The sequence below is a fragment of the Canis lupus genome, chromosome 25 (genome assembly GCF_048164855.1).
Source record: "Canis lupus baileyi chromosome 25, mCanLup2.hap1, whole genome shotgun sequence".
Taxonomy (NCBI): Eukaryota; Metazoa; Chordata; class Mammalia; order Carnivora; family Canidae; genus Canis; species Canis lupus.
Window position 1 is genome coordinate 36254830 of NC_132862.1, and position 17468 is coordinate 36272297.

At 34.2% G+C, this 17468-nt stretch overlaps 2 protein-coding genes across 9 annotated transcripts in view; one reads left to right on the top strand and one right to left on the bottom strand.

Moving 5' to 3' along the window:
* Nucleotides 1-12800, top strand: part of CLEC1A (C-type lectin domain family 1 member A) — a 29685-nt gene extending 16885 nt beyond the window's left edge. The window contains exons 6-8 of one of the 6 annotated variants that reach the window (XR_012017743.1): nt 949-1190; nt 1851-2017; nt 4757-12800. Coding sequence is in view for 2 of the 6 variants with exons in the window: in XM_072799073.1 (XP_072655174.1) it covers nt 949-1099 (151 nt within the window). In the remaining 4 variants the exon portion in view is untranslated. Of the gene's footprint in view, nt 1-948 lie in introns of all 6 variants that reach the window. The other 5 variants (XR_012017744.1, XR_012017741.1, XR_012017742.1 and 2 more) reach the window with 5 other exon arrangements.
* The window catches only part of CLEC1B (C-type lectin domain family 1 member B), a 44888-nt gene continuing 33582 nt past the window's right edge, over nt 6163-17468 (bottom strand). For all 3 annotated transcript variants that reach the window (XM_072799068.1, XM_072799066.1, XM_072799069.1), the window contains 4 exons: nt 11068-11214; nt 8918-9069; nt 7377-7498; nt 6163-6724 (listed from right to left, as the gene is read on the bottom strand). In XM_072799068.1, coding sequence (XP_072655169.1) covers nt 6592-6724; nt 7377-7498; nt 8918-9069; nt 11068-11214 — 554 coding nt within the window. In that variant the 3' untranslated portion in view covers nt 6163-6591. The remainder of the gene's footprint in view (nt 6725-7376; nt 7499-8917; nt 9070-11067; nt 11215-17468) is intronic.

Genomic DNA, 17468 nt, shown 5'->3' on the forward strand with positions numbered 1-17468 from the left:
GAAAGATGAGGGAAGAGATGTTTTATGGATGAATAAACTGAAACCTAGATCGGGATGGTAACTGACCTAAGACCACATAACTTCACAACTTATCAATACCCAGAGGTAATATAAGACCTCAGATTTCAAGACACCTGGGTGGCTCAGTGGTTGAGCATCTGCTTTTGGCTCAGGGAGTGATCCCGGGGTCCTGGGATTGAGTTTATATCAGGCTTCCCACAGGGAGCCGGATTCTCCCGCTGCCTATGTCTCTGCCTCTCTCTGTGTGTCTCCCATGAATCAATAGATAAAATCTAAAAACAAAAAACAAAAACAAACCTCAGATTTCTTGGCTTTCTGAGCAGTATGATAGGGCACACATTTTTCAGAATATAGTTTCTGAGGGACCCTGGGGTGGTGTAGGCAGTTAAGCATCCAACTTATGTGAGCGTTTACTTATCTGAGCACTAGATAAGATTGTGTGTGATATCTTTTCAAATAGCTAAATGTATACTTAAATATATTACAATTTGAAGCCATGTTTGGCCAGATACCTTTCTTCCCTATATATCATACGGGATTTATTATCCCAGCAGATGCGACATTCTTAATGTAATCCTTTTTATTTTATATTTAATTAAACTGAATCACAGAGAAAGTAGATGACCTTTCAAATGATGGCAAATCATATGATAAATTTATATTATAGCATGCATCTTAGTTTTATTTAGAAACAATTTTTGTTGTTTTAGATGAACTGATGCTTGCTTCTAGGGAAAAGTATGGACATTAAGGGGTTGAAAAGGAAGAGCGTGGTGACCCCATCTCTCCAGTAAATTCATTCTGCATATCTATTCTATAATTTTATCAATCTAGGAGTACTCCCAATGTACTTTCTGGATATTTAACATTTCATTTTAGAAGTTACCAGTGATCTGATTAAACTTTCTTTTTTTTTTTTTCCTTAAGGTTTGAGATTATAATAGATTTTACCAGTCTGAGAAACAGGGACTGTGTGACCATCCTCAATGGAAAAGCTTTCTCAAAGGACTGCAAAGAGTTGAGGCGGTGTGCATGTGAAAGAAGGGCGGCCACAGTGAAGCCTGAGAGCCTCCATTAGTTTCCCTGCACCATTACATGGAAGTGATTGACTCTCCCATCATAATTACAATATCAAGCTCTCTTCAGGGAGATTGAAGATCAGAACAGAAGTTAGTCTATTTATGTGTACCTGTACTAGTTTGGTTTCAGTTCCTATCTTCTCTCATATGATCCATGTTTATACAAAAATTGAGCAAAAAGGTTGAGCCAAGCAAAGTCAATGCAAAGGATATTTAAGCCATTGGAAGATGGGAGAAAAATAGGAAAGGCAATTTTTCTGACTGGTGGAGGAAGGATTTTCATGTTTCTTGTTCAGGATCACCAGCATTTCTGAGCTTCATGCATATATTTACCAGTCACAGAGAAGTCCTATCTATGTACCAACCAGTCCCAGAATCTCATAAAGTTGTCATCCACCTTCTTGACTCAGAGATAACTTTCCAGTGTTTTTCCTTCTTAGCATCTAATATCATCTCCCTATTTCCATGTCTTCCTTCATATTGAAGGAAGTGAGAAACTTACTGAAATAGAGGAAATAAATGTGTGTGACATCCTTTGTGGCTCAGTCAGTTTAGCATCTGACTCTTGATTTCAGCTCAGGTCATGATCTTAGGGTCCTGGAATTGAGCCCTGCATTGAGCTTTCTGCTGAGTGGAGCCTGCTTAAGATTCTATCTATCCCCTCCTCTATCCACCTTCCTCCAACTCACAACCTCAATCTCTCTCTCTCTTTCTCTCAAAGAAACTCCAATGATTGTGTCCTCTCTCTAGGAATTTCTTCCAGGAAAGAAATATTCTCAGCTCAGTTCCATATCCAAATTACTGTCCTCGATGCTCCTTCAGAAAGACTGAAGACGAGAGCAAAAGTCAGTCTCTTCATGAAGGTCTATAATAAGTTTCAGCTCCTATTCCATCTGATTCATGTTTATGCCTTCCAGGTACTAAAGATTTAATAATAATAATAATAATAAATGTAAATAATGTGAAATGTGTGTGATTTGAGAATAGATTCTGGGAAAATTTCTGTGTAGAGATGTTCTTCAAAAGGCAAGTTTGTCATCAGCACATACCGAAAGATGAGTAAATAAAATTTTAATAGGATGAGTTATCCAATCAGGTCATGGAAAGTGGAAGAGAGACTGTGATACCTGCGCACATCACTGGCTCCTTTTTATAGGTACCTCCTTTCTCAGGATACCCATATGCACAGTCATCACAGGGGGCACTCACTGCAAATAACACCATCACAACCAGTGACTTTGTTGATTTATAGAGAAATCAATTTTAGAGGTTTAATGCTAGTGATGATAATCTACCATAAACCTTTATTTTTCAGCAATGAAAACTAGGGTGCTTCAGTTTTATTTTCAGAAAACATCCATCACATGGTGAAATGACATTAAATTAGCAAACATGATAAAGAGAACATTTCTGTATTCATTTTCATAAGACTGCATTATGTAGCAATCACTGCTTGTGGATTTCTTCCTTATGAATTTTCCTTTCAATTTTCTGTTGATTAATTATGAAATTTCTTCAGTGTTGAACAAATTTTGTATTGATTTATTGTGTCATGCAAAAAAGAATTGTGGTCATAAAATGAGAGTTTTAGGTCCCATAATCTGATCTATTATTGGGCAAATCACTTTACTTCATGAAGCTTATTTCATTAAGTATAAAATAGTGGAAATGTTTATAATTTTCTCATGGTGCTATTGTTAGCTGAAATGAAGCAAATATGAAATTAGTTTTATAATCCAAATTGAAATATATAATGTAAAAATATTAAAAATACGTAAAATAAAGGATTTAGTAATTTTTTTTTTATATAGAGGAGCACACACAAACATAAATAACCCTTTTTGGAGACCTGTATTCTTCAGTTAATTATAGAAAGTCACTTACATTGGGAAGCTGTGGATATTGTCAAATATTTTCTATGATGAGAGCAGATATTTAATGAATGCAGTTTATATAATAAGCATGTAACAAGAAAGGTGGATTAGGACTTCAGCTAAGAAATTAAGTGTAATTTAAGTCTTGTTACTACAGGAAGAAAATGTGGTTCACATAAGCAAAGTCAAATGACTTTGTGGACTAAGTTGTAAATAGGGACAAGGCACATTTGTTGACTCCTGGCAACCTACATAACTGCAGTCTAGTTCAGGTTTGGATGACAAGTTTCTCTTTAAATGCCATTGCTTTAAAGAGTCTAGGTGCCAGGAGAGTGGATGTTGTATAGTATTTAAAGTATTCCCACAAATCTGCCACCTGAGGAAGTGTCACTTTAGATAGTGAAGAGGAAAAAAATAGCATTTATTTGACATTTTTGCTATTCTTGACCTTATTTCTCTCCATCTTTACCCTCAATCCCATCATCTGTATAACAAAACTCACAACACTAATTACAATATGAGCAAATATCTCAAGGTGCAGAAGAATAGTATGGCACATTTTCTCCACAAACTTTTTTAAATTTAAGAATAGGAAATAATCATGACGTGATTTGCTGAGAATATTTTTCCATGGAGAATCAGAGAGTAGTGTCCCATGAATTAATTTTTGGCTTGAGAAGAATTTTTCTCTTCCAGGCTCTTGTGTGTTTAGGTAATTCTGAAGAAATTTCAGGAAAAGTCAAATGAGGCTTTCCTGGTAGATCGGAGTTCCCTACGGTACACAGTGAGCTATTTCTTTTCCTGAGGATACTGAACCAGCTCTTAAAACTTATCAACAGGAAACAGGTCATGAGTTCTTTAATAGCAGGAAGAGTGTGAAGAATAAGGGGAGCTTTTTCTTTGGGGACAGAAGCAATTATGAAATAAGTGGAAGAGTCTAGCAGATTGCCTCAGTTTTGGCCTTAATATTGAGGGGGTCAAATACTTTGCAAAGGAATTCTTGTCCTTTTTGAAGAATACAAAAAAATCATAATCTGATTTAAAGCATACATTTTTACAAGGTTCATTGGATGAATAAATTTTTAGGATCTAGTAATTTTATTATTCTATCAATAATACTATTCTAATTTGTTTTCTTTTTTACACACTTAATGCACTTTGGCCATAGCATATAACACAGCTTCTTTACATTTGTAGAATAGATTTTTCTGTTTCCTTCCCACCCCCTTTTTTAAAAGTTAACTTTGATCTCAATGAGATGGATCAAAGATATCCAATTAATTCTTAGTGAGACCAAGATCTAAAACATGTTAGCCCAGTGCCAAGGCCCAAACTCTTACCAGCGCCTGGAAAAAGAACCTGATAGTTTGGACCCAAGTAACTTGTAAGAAAAAAATCTTCCATCCATATTCGCTATATGAAAAGCAGCATTGCCACTGAGGAAATTTGTAGGAGTTTATGCCAGCTGCGCTGTTGATAAGATTCTGACTTGAGAATACTGCATCATATATTGCTGGGATGACATCAGCCAAAGGATGTTTGCCTTTTGCTTCATTGTACTTTTTCTTAAAAGAGTTATTAAATGCTTCCTATCCTTTCTCTAAACATACTCCCATGACAATGCTCTGAAGGATCTTGAAGACAAACAGTTTCTACTACTAAAAATTTTTATTGTTTCTCCTTCATTCCAAGTTATTATATTCAGCTGCCAGCTGTCAGCTGTGAAAGCCAAACACAAGACTCAACTTATACTGTGTTTTCTGTGCTATTTTCTTTTCCTAGGTTCAGCAGAAAATTAGAGAAGAATCCCTTTTACTGAAAGGTCCACCATTTCAACTCCAGGTCAAGGATGAATTAAAAAAGAAAAAAGAAAAGAAAAAAAGAATTTTTTTTTAAAAATTTATGATAGTCACACACACACACACACAGAGAGAGAGAGAGAGAGAGAGGCAGAGACATAGGCAGAGAGAGAAGCAGGCTCCATACACCAGGAGCCTGACGTGGGATTCGATCCCAGGTCTCCAGGATCGCGCCCTGGGCCAAAGGCAGGCGCTAAACCACTGCGCCACCCAGGGATCCCGAAAAAAAAAAAAAGAATTTAAAAAGAAAAAGAAAAAAAATCATGCCTTTCCCTTCCATAAAGGACCTTAGCCTTTAGAGGTCACCCTTTACAATAGACTTCTAGGTTCATTTAAATGATTTCCACTGCCTCAGTGAATTAGGTTTTGTTTTACTTTATTTTAACAGTATCCTTATTGTAAAGAAAGATGAGAATCTAATGTAGCTTAACTACTCCTTGTGAAAAATGAGATTACTTAAAATTATATTGAATTTAGCTGCTATTTGATGAGAATTTACTGTGTAGTAAGTTATTCTAAGGATGGTAAGTGGTAGAAAAGTAATACAGTAATAATTAGTGATTTTTTCCTTCCTATAAATTGCAAGACACTTTCGTATCTCCTATCTCTTGGGAGCAAGCTAATCTATGTCCAAGGAGCCTGCTGACCTAGGATATAGATCATCTATGGATTTGTCTGAGGAGATTCATTAACTTTAAAACAGATACTCTGTCCTGACAGCTGCTAACATTTCACATATAAACTTTATCTTCTCAATATTCCTATAATATGAGTAGGGAAAAGAGTCATTTTTATCTGGATTACACAAATAAGGTTGATGCCTAGAGATGACTGGTGATTTACTCCAGATAATGGTATTGATAAAGTGTCAAACTCTAGGAAAGGCACTAACATACATTCATAATTTAATCTTCAAATAATAATTTGACATAAGTCCTATAATTATTTTACAGTGAAGAAATTGGAGAACAGGAGATGCACTTGAAAGTGCCTGAGTGTTACTTCTTCAAAAAAGGCATCCAGATGGCCAACAGACACCTGAAAGGATGCTCAACACCACTTATCGTCAGGGAAATGTAACCGAACCACAGTGAGATATCCTCTCATACCTGTCAGAATGGCTAAAATAAAAAACTCAAGAAACAACAAGCATTAGTGAGGATGTGGAGAAAAAGGAATCCCTGTGTGTATTATTGTTGGAAAGGCACACTAGTGCAGCCATGTGGAAAACAGTATAGCTGCCTGTCTTCCTTTTAATTTGAAAATCCATCTCTCTGTCCTACCATCCTACTGGTTTAAAAGAGAAAATGCATAGAAATCTGGCAGGTAGAGACTTTAAATAAAAGGCCACATTTATTTATTTGTTTATTTGTTTAAAAAAATGGCTAGAAATGTATCATCTCCCCAGTGGCTTATAGATTTTTGAGTGGAGTTTATAGTCACTATAGGCTATAAAATTTAAAAAGTACAAAGAAATTATTTTTCTTCATTTTGTTCTCCCCTTTCAGGATTTTGTCCTCTATAGGCTATAAATTGATTTTATTCTTGGCAAATTAAACAATATCAAATAAAGGCCTGGAAAGTATTGAAGAAAACTACCAAGTGTAAATGTAGAGATAGGTTTTGAGTCCCAGGTAGTGAGTTTAGTAGCCCACACATAAGTTTACTTCTGCACTTGCTCTTAGAATTTTGTGGCAGGTTTTCCAATGGCCTATTCAACATACTATCATAATAGATCTCTTCAAGTACAATTTTTTTTCAGTTAGAGGATCTCAATGCATACTTCTCACAGATAAAATATTTCCAAATGCTGCAGTTAGCAGAAGAAAGGAACTTGTCCTTTAGATATCCACAGAGCTGGTTAGTTGATTGCAATGTCTGTACTGGCGACCTGGAGAAGCAAGTCAGTGGATTTGACGTTAGGGTAACTGGTGAGAGGTGGGTAGCTTTTATGTTTTGCTTTGTTTTAATATGGTACCCTCCTGTAGCACTCTCTTTCTTCAGTAATAGAACTGTTTTCTCTCAATAAAAAATATGTTAACATAATATCAAAAAACCTTATAAAAACAAATACACAAAAATAAGCTGTAATGTAGGATCTCTTTCCTGACTCTTAATTCTCAGAATACTAAAGCACCTAATCCTGTTCACCAATCTTCCTAGTTCTATCTAAAAAAATTAATAGGGAAAAATAAATCAAAGTAAAAAGTTTAACAGGGAAATCTCTTAATAGTTCCTATAACTTTTTTCTCCTAGCATTCTCTAGCCATTAAATGATATACGTGAAAATTATATTGTTCATTCAGCATCTCAAATTTTGTTGTGAATGTGCTAGAGCATCATGGCAGCAGGACCGAAAGGAGGAAGATTTGGAAACCATGAAGCTACTCTTAAATTACCTCAGTTTTGATTCCAATCAAAAGCCTGTGGAATGATCATGCTGGCTATGTCTTCTGGAGAATATTTGAGGTGTAAAATAAAATGAACTTTGGAATCCCCTCATGTTCCTAATTTTTCTTGTCACATTTCCCTCAGACACTTACAGGTCAGGGGAGGGAGAGGAACCATCTTGCCAAAGCCAAGGTTTGCTGAGTCCGTCTTGAGACAGTCCCACCCAGTAATCAAAGCCACTTTTGACCTTCTTCAGGCTGCCAGTGATAAAGTCCTAGAAGAAACAAGACCTCAACAGTGAGCTGAGGGGAAAACAATAAACTATCATGAAATACAAAGTTTGGCATTTTGCCTAGACAGACATTAATGGGGACTTGAGAGCTAAAGAATAGGAGAAAGGGTTTTATTTATTTATTTCTTAAAGATTTTATTTATTTAAATTTATTTATTTATTTATGAGAGACACAGAGTGAGAGGTAGAGACACAAGCAGAGGGAGAAGCAGGCTCCCTGCAGGGAGCCCAATGCAGGACTCGATCCCAGGACCCCAGGGATCATGCCCTGAGCCAAAGGCAAATGCTCAACCACCGAGCCACCCAGGTGTCTCAAGAGGGAGGGTTTTAAAGAAGGAATATATCTTATATATTTTTTTTATTGCCATATGATAGATGGTGTGTTAAGGACTATGGGGAAAATAGGTGTCTGGTATTAAAATAAACCTAACAGATCCAGAGTTGGGCAGATAATATATGTCAAAACAGGATGTTATACTGAACCTTCATTACCAGGAAAAATAAAAATATCCTTGACATCATAGACCATGTAGATCACTCTTTCCCAGTAGTCTTCAATATGAGAAATAGTTTGGGAGATTCCAGAGGCAACTTAACTACAGGCATATTTTGTCAGAAAAAAACATTTAACTTTTGTCACCAAATTTGCACAGAATAGTGTAAACCTATCATTGCTATAAGTCCAAGTTGCCTTAGTTTATTTACTCCATATCTTTAACATATCCTTAAATTGTTCTCTCATTATTTTTGGAAAAATGAACTTTAACTAATTATTGAGTATAACAAGTGTACATTTTAATAAGGTCAGAAATGTGTAACTGTATTCTACTTCATACATATTTATGGGTAAAAATGATTTCAGGAAAGCACCGTTTGTTAGGATATTAGTAAACTAAGCTTAATGTCAACTAAACATTTCATTTAGCAAATGCTTATTTTTATAGACCTCGCCATTTCATTACACCATCTCCCTTTTTATACTGCTTTCTCTTTTAATTACAAAATTGCTATTGGCAGTTTACTTCCTTACATCATTGAAAATAACAAATTTGTAACAAATATACAATTATAATGGATGTATATCTAGGGATGGATTAACAAGTGACAAAAGGATATTTCCTTTATTCCCTCTCCTTTCTGATAAACAAAGGACATATCACTAACATATTCCCCTGGATTTCTGGATCACGTCTTGGTTTTCTTGTTGTTATTGTTTGTTCAATTAAAAGGAAAACAAACCTCGGTCATTCCTACTTTGTCTCTTTTAAACCCTTATTATATACAATAAATATACTACTGTTATAAAATATTAAGAAATCCTATCTAATTAGAATCAGTCCTTTCTTTTAATCGGTATCAGGGTATTTTCAGAATGATATGAAACTATGAGATGGTGTTTACCATTTCTTCTTTGCTGTCTATTTGTAGAAGATTAGAGCCCTCCTTCAAACAGTCCTCCTTACTGGTGTGCCAAATTTTCCAGTTTTCAAAGACATGGTAACAACTTTCTCCATTCTGAATCCAGTTGTCAGGACAAGGGCTGCAGTTGTGGGCTTTGAATATAAACATTTTACTTTGTTAAAGTTATTATAATAATATCAGCAGCACATTTCCTCAAAAGAAACCCTTGTCTCACCCCCAGCGAAGCTGAACATTGCAACCAAATGGTTCAGATGAGGCAATACTTACCACAATAAGAATTATATAATTATTTCCAAATGCACTAGGTCTGTAAGAATTAGTTTAAGACAGAATTAATTTCAGAATATTTTCCCCAAACTGTTCCTTTTCTATAATAGTGGAACTGATTACTCTATTTTTATAACTCTTCATCTTTTTAAGTTTACAACACATATAGTCTTTATTGTTAGCTTATTGTTCCATATCTGTAAATCTTACTGGCCCACTTTAGTTGGAATATATACTGGGCCATCAGGCAAGATAATAATAAGTTTCAAGTTGATGTATACATTCTGAGAGTTAAATATGAAAATGTTTCCTATAGGATGCATAGAACAAACAGTGCACTTTGAGAAGTGATTTGAAATATGTGGATGAAGAAAACTGAAGAAAAACATAAGTGACCAATAAGCTTATTTCAGGACTCAGGTATAACTTATTTGTAAGCCATATTGTTTAATCAGTTCTATGAAATCTGTCTTAAGAAAGAATGTATTCACAAAAGAATTGTGCTCAAGAGTATAAAAGGGGAACCAAAAAGCAAGAATTTGACCAAGTGTTTCTTGCACAGAGGGAAAGACAATGAAATTTCCAGAATCCTAATTTCTAGAGAGAGGCCTTCTATCTAAGGTCACAAATAGTTCATTATCGGTGTTCAGGGTTGGCTGTTGAGTTATTTAAAGCTCTTCAATTTCTTTTTTTTAAACTTTTTTTTTTTATTGGAGTTCAATTTGCCAACATATAGCATAACACCCAGTGCTCATCCCACCAAGTGCCTCCCTCAATGCCCATCACCCAGTCACCCCAACCCCCTGCCCACTTCACCCTCACTGATATTTTCGCTCATTTTCTCTCCTTTCCCTTTATTCCCTTTCACTGATTTTTATATTCCCCCAAATGAATGAGACCATATAATGTTTGTCCTTTTCCAAAGCTTTTCAATTTATTTTGTTTGGAATCTATGCTAATTAGTGTCTTAACTATTGTTAAAATTATAGCAAGAGTGGTGTTGACAAAAGCAGCTGAAAGATTGGAGATATATTATTTGTAGATCTCCAAAATGGATTATTGCCAGTGTCTCAAGGTTAATGGCTCAGAGGTGGGCCTAACTTATGCTTGCAAAAATCTATTATATTTAAAAACACTGTTGGGCACACATTGATTCTGTAAACTTTTTTTTTTTTTTTTTTTTTGGCTAAATTTCAACTAGAAGGTAGGTTTTCAACCTCTTTCATTGGTAATTATTTAAATGGTATCCTACAGGGATGATTAATATCAATTAAGCAACCATAAAATACTTGACAAAGTATTTCTATGCAACACATAGAAATAAGGCTGTTTTAGGTTTAAAATTCTAGTAAAAAATGTAAAAGATAAATTTGAAGTAATTTCATAGAATTTTTAAAAAGAGTTAAACTCTGCTTTGTTATAATTTCATGATAGATACTCTGATTTTTAAAATTATTTTTCTGCTGAAAGAGATATCTAAATTTGAATCTAAAGCATTGTTTAAACTAAATATATTGAAGAATTTAAAGCTGTAAAGATATACTTCTAAATTTGAATGATTGGATAAAACAAAATGCTACTTTAAAAAAATCTGATCTACTAATGCTACACATTTCCCTTTGCAATTTAACTGTATGTTTTTTAAATCTGCATTTCTTGAGATCTCAGTATTCTCCACATACTATTGAAGTATATAAACATATAAATAACATTGAACTGGAGTGTGGATGAAAAGATGACTCTCCTAATTTAAAATTCTGTCTGCAATTTTGTAGACAGTAAGATGAGTGCCACTGTTTCTTTTGAGGAATTGGTGCCCATATTTGTATCTGCACCATGGAAACTGATTTTGTATCAATTACCTGAACTGAAAGAGTTTTGCATCAAGGTTTGGCAATATTTCATCTGAAGGTTATGGTTTCTCTCCCATTGTGTGAAATTCAACAGTGCTCTGTCCTGAAGGATGAGCTTTTCTCGCTGTTTCATTGCAATGGTAGATACCTGGAACACTTCAGACAATAACAATAATTCTTAATTAAAAATACTGACAAATTACAACACAATGGTTCTTCCATACAGAGTAAGGACAACTATAGATTACTGATTATTTTGTGACTTTAGTTTGCACCAAGTTTTTGTTTAAAGTTTACACTGTTCAGGGATCCCTGGGTGGCTCAGCGGTTTAGCGCCTGCCTTTGGCCCAGGGTGTGATCCTGGAGTCCCAGGATCGAGTCCTGCATCAGGCTTCCTGCATTGAAGCCTGTTTCTCCCTCTGCCTATGTCTCTGCCTCTCTCTCTCTCTGTGTCTCTTATGAATAAATAAATAAAAATCTTTTAAAAAATATAAAAAAATAAAGTTGACACTGTTCAAGAATCAAAAACTTCAAAGGATACAGAGGAAAAATCCCCTTTGCCACATGGATGGATGTACCCAACTCCACTCCCCAGAGCAGTCAGGCTTATGAATTTCTTTTTTATTCTTCCATACATATTTCGAATTTTATCAACCAATGAATATAAAATGCTTCCTCTTCTCTTTAAACAAATAGTAACAATCTACTTATATGGTTTTTCATCTTTTATCTTACCACTTAAAATATATTTTGGGCATAATTCTGTATCAGTATACAAAGAGCTTTCTCGTTCTTTTATTTTAACATTATCAGATTCCATTATAAGGGTAAATCATGATTTATGTTAGTCATTCTCTACTAACTTTTAGACTATTTGTAATCTTTTGGTATTCTGGAAATAAATACTGTAATAAAGGACCTTAATCATACATAATTTCACACATATGCAAGTATATTTTTAAGAGAAGTTGCTAGGTCAAAGTTTATGTGCATTTAAATTGTATATAGATATTTTCAAATTACCTTCGTGTAGGTTGTTGCAAGTGGTATTTCAATATCATTTGAATTTGCATTTCCATTTTTACTCTTGGTGTTGAAACTTTATTTCATACATATAAGGGTAGTTACATTTCTTTTTCTATGAAGTGTATAATTATATATGGCTTATATAATCACATGCTGTAATTTTTTTCATTGGGTTTCTAGTCTTTTCGTTATTGTTTTATATGAGGTCCTTATTGTGCTATGAGAATTCATTCCACACAGGTCCGGGATCAGCTTGAACAGTGTTTCTAAAGTTCCTGCCTGGCACTGTCGTCTGGACAAAGTATGAGACATACTGAATAATAGTATATAACTTTGTAATCATCAGTCTGAGGATTTTTTGGTCAGATGATCCTGGCTTGTCAGCATTGTTTACTGATGCCATATGAATGATGATTTGCCCCTGGTCACAAGGAGATTCTGAGTAGGCTCTGCTGTTGAAGCTGATTACCTGGCAGAAATATGGCTATGTGGTCAGCATAATATAAAAATACCCAAGCAAGACTCATCTTGGGTTCCCTGCTACCAAAGTGCTCTGTGTTCCTGACTCAAGAGAGAATTCACATCCTGAGAGGACAGTTACAGAGGGAAGACAAAGTGCTTATTTGCACCCGGGCTCTTCAGACCATATCCTTACCTTAATGTGGTTCTTAAACTGTATCCTTTTCTTGTAATAAAATGTAGATTTGTCAACACTGTCATTTCAAGTCCTGTGAATCTTCTCCATTCCTATTTAACTGATTCTGTTACCGCACTTAACATGTTGGTAATGCATGATATGAGCCATGAATCTCCCAGTGTCTTTTGATTTTGCTTTTTGGTAGTTCACCCCACATACATCAGATGCTTTTTGAGTCATTTTTAGCAAAAGTCTTACACCTGAGATTATATTTTTATAAATATATTTCACTTTTGTATTTTGATGTAGCTGCAATTTATTTTATTGGAATGCATAAGATATGACTTCCAAATTATTTCCCTAGATGGCTAAATTGTGCTCTCATATCATTTACTGAACAACCCTCTCCTCATCCTCTTTTAACTGCCATCTTTAGCTTACTGTAATTTTCAATAAACTACTTTGATATATTTATATTATTTTAATTATATTCAATCTACTTGCTTATCTACTCATATGTCAATACCACATAGGCTTCATTATTTTAGATTTATAATTTATTTCTATATTTGGCAAGGGCAGTCCTCTCGTTTTCATATTATTTTTACATTTTTTTGTAGTTCTTTACCTATAAATCTGAATAGCTTTTTAAGTCAGTTCTTTTTTTTTAATATTTTTTTTAAAATTATTTATTTGGCAAAGAGAGAGAACAGGAATACAAGCAGGGAGAGGGACAAAGGGAGAAGGAGAAGCAGACTCCTTGTTACACAGGAAACCCAATGCAGGGCTGGATCCCAGGACCCAGGGATCATGACCTGAGCTGAAGACAGACACTTAACCGACTGAGTCATCCAGGCACCCCAAATCAGTTCTTTTTAAAAATCATATTATAAAGTATCAATTCCTATTTTATTAAATATTTTTTAACATAGATATTAACTTTCTTTATGCTGTTTGGCTTTTATAGAATTCCTTGAATCTGTTGCTTTATATTTTTAATCAGTGTGGGAAAATATTCATGTAATAAGTCTTAAAATAATATTACTTTTGTCTAACTCTCTCTGTCTTCTACACTTGGGTCTACTATTACACATATGCTAATATTTCTCAATATACTCTAGGACTCTCATCCTCTTCTATGTTTTGCTCAAGAGCTATGGACAATGGATGAATATGCCTTATCTATCAGTAATCCTGGTTGCTAGTGGCTTGGATTATGTTCCTTCTTCTTAGCGAAAGGTTGAATGTAACCAGAGTGGGGAGTAAGAGGGTGATGTTATTTATTTATTCTATTTATAATCTGGTATGTTTGGAAATTCCCTTTTAGGAATTTGAAGTATTGTTCCAAAATTTTGAATTTTGATGTTTTCTAGATTAATTATATTCTTGAGTCTATTTCTGTTTTGTTTATTACTACCTGAAAAGGTTGTACTACATAAAGCTGTAATAAAATTGGAGAAAGGGAAAGGAGACTTCTCTTTAGATTCCCCCTAAATGGGAAGCAAGGTATTGTATCTTTACTGGTGTTCTGCTTGTAATCAATTTGCAACAAATGAAGAACAAAGATTCAACAGTGTATTTACTTAGGAGAATATAAAACAAATGTTTTTAAAGCCCTCAAAATAAGAGTATTTTTTATATCATGTTATATGATATATCTAATTGATGAATTAAGAAAATGAAAAAGAACAGTAAAAATAAATGGAAAAATATGACTTTTTAGAAAATATTTTGCACAATAGAGTTTTTAAAATAGAAAGTAATTAGTATAAGTCATATGGTAGGACAAATAGAAAATATAAAATAGTAGGAAGAAAATAAGAAATTACTCCTACTTACATTGAAACCTACCATTCAAATAACAGTTGCTAATAGTTTATATCTATTGAAACTTTTTCCATATGTGTATGTAAAAAACACATCTATTTTACATATAATGTTTATGAAACTGTATTTCATTTCTGACTTATTAATCATCTTATTTCATGGCAAAATATTGCATAACCATATCTGCATGTTAATAACAATAGTTCTAAAAGACTTCTTTAAATTACTGCAGTGTATCCTTTTATATCAATGTAACATGATTAATTTTTACCAGTTATTTTATTTTCAGATATCTATGTATGCACTTTTGATGGTATATAGGAATAATTTATAATTAATTCATTCATTACTTTATTACCATGATACTTTAAACAGGATATAGATTTCCATTCATTGCTCTTTGTGAGAAACATGTCCTCTTTTCTACTATGCATATTAAATTACATACATTATATGTGTTATAATGTATATAGTACATTATTATATATATAATTTAAATATTAGTATTGACTTTTACAGTGAAAATTTTCATGGAAAAAACATTTCACATTCTTTGTTAAAATGGAATGATGATTAAGATAAAATAATTATTAAAAATTAAACATGATTTTTATAGCTCAAAATCTACTGGCTATAACATAATCTATAACTAGGAAGGACAAGCAGTTAGGAATGTTTGAAGTACACAAATTGTTTCTTGTTTAACACAACCTTTTTGTTTCTATAACTAGTTTTATTTAACAAAAGTCCTAAGAATATTTTGAGAATGTATAAGATGACCTTGGTAAATGACAATTTTTGGGGGGAACCCACCACGAGCTCCCTTCCCAGTGGGAAGTTTGCTTGTCTCTACCTCACTGCCTTCTCTCTGCTCATTCTCTCCACTCTCTCAGATAAATAAATGAAATCTTTAAAAAAAAAATGACAGTATCGATAGCACAAAAATGAAAGTCACTATACTTGAACAAAAGCCAATGGTAAAAGTATTTTACATTGGTATAGTGATATTTAAAAGTTTGAGGGATCCCTGGATGGCGCAGCGGTTTGGCGCCTGCCTTTGGCCCAGGGCGCGATCCTGGAGACCCAGGATCGAATCCCACGTCGGGCTCCCGGTGCATGGAGCCTGCTTCTCCCTCTGCCTGTGTCTCTGCCTCTCTCTCTCTCTCTGTGACTATCATAAATAAATAATAAAAAAAATAAAAAAAATAAAAGTTTAAAAAGTATTTATGCTTATTAACACACAACAAAAGAAAGCCAAAACTTTTATTTGTAAGTATGTCCCAGAAATAACTGAAAGTTTTATTTTTAAAAAAGATTTTACTTATTTATTCATGAGAGATACAGAGAGAGGCAGAGACATAGGCAGAGGGAGAAGCAGTTCCTCGAGGGGAACCTGAATGGGACTTGATCCCAGGACCCCGGGTTCATGTCCTGAGCCAAAGGCAGATGCTCAACCACTGAGCCACCCAGGCGTCCCAAGTTTTAAATACTTTATTTTCTGGCTAGCTTTTCTTTATCTTCATTGAAATATTTTCTTCACCCAACTTTTGTTCTGGAAGTTAAAAATATTGTTTAATACATTCCATGGGATTACGACATTAAAAAACAACAAAAAGTAAACACTGATATTGTCACCATATATCTCCTTCTCCTGATCCCATTTTTAGTTACTTCTTATATATCCTTCTGGTATTAACTGGCATATGAAGAAAATATTGGTTCTCAATCAAATTGTGGTGTACTGCATACATGACTTTAGAAGTTGCTTTTTTCACTTAAGGATGTATCGGGAAGACATTTATGTATCAGTCCATAGAGAGCACCTGCTTTTTACTGCTGTTGCTTTTCCACCCTCCCCCCTTTAAAACCCATCTCTCTCCTCTCCCTCCTTCTCCCCTCCCCTCTTCTCTCCCCTTCTTCCTCCTCCTTCTCTATTTCCTCTTCTTTCTCTTCTCCTCCTTTCTTTTCTTTTCCTCCTTCTGTTTCTCTTTCTTTTCCTTCTTTTTCTCCTCTTTGTTTCATGGTATTCCATGGTGTGGATGTAATATTGTACTATTGTTAATTTAAATGATCCCTTAAATGATAGGCATTGAAGTTCTTACAATTTTTTTTTATATCCCGTTGCTATATGTGTAGGTTTATCTATAGGAAAAGTTTCCAAAAGTGGGATTTCTGGGTCAAAAATAATTAGTATAGTTTAAAATAACCCAGAGTTTGTCAGGAACATGATTGTCATGATTTATCTAAACAGATTTCATGAACTATACAGAGAGAAAAACAAAATTAAAATTATATTGACAGCAAGTTTCTTGAGGACATGGAAAATGTAGAGTATGCTTTTACAAACACCCTTAGTATGTACTATGTGTGTTTTTTGGCTATGTAATAATTGGTGATTGGAGACTATAGGTTCATTTTTATATAAAGACAAATTCTATATCCCAATTACTTAATAATATTACTTGAAGTATTGCATCTTTAGATAATCTTGTTTTTAATTGAAAATGTTCTTTATAAACTTCATTTGTTTTATCTTCTAACCCCAGGTAGTTCATATTTATAAAGCAGCATTGAAATTTATTATATCGGTGTGATATTTAAACCATATCTTTTGATATTTGCAATGCCAGTTAAATATGAATTCTTGGGGGATCCCTGGGTGGCTCAGTGGTTTAGTGCCTGCCTTTGGCAGGGGGTCCTGATCCTGGAGCCCCAGGATCGAGTCCCACGTAGGGTTCCCAGCATGGAGCCTGCTTCTCCTTCTGCCTGCGTCTCTGCCCCCACCCCCTCTTTCTATGTCTATCATAAATGAATAAATAAAATCTTTTAAAAAATATGAATTCTTGTACTGTCATTAGAATGAAGTTCAACAATATTCTGTTCAAAGTGTCCAGGTTTTAGAAAAGAAACTGAATCATTA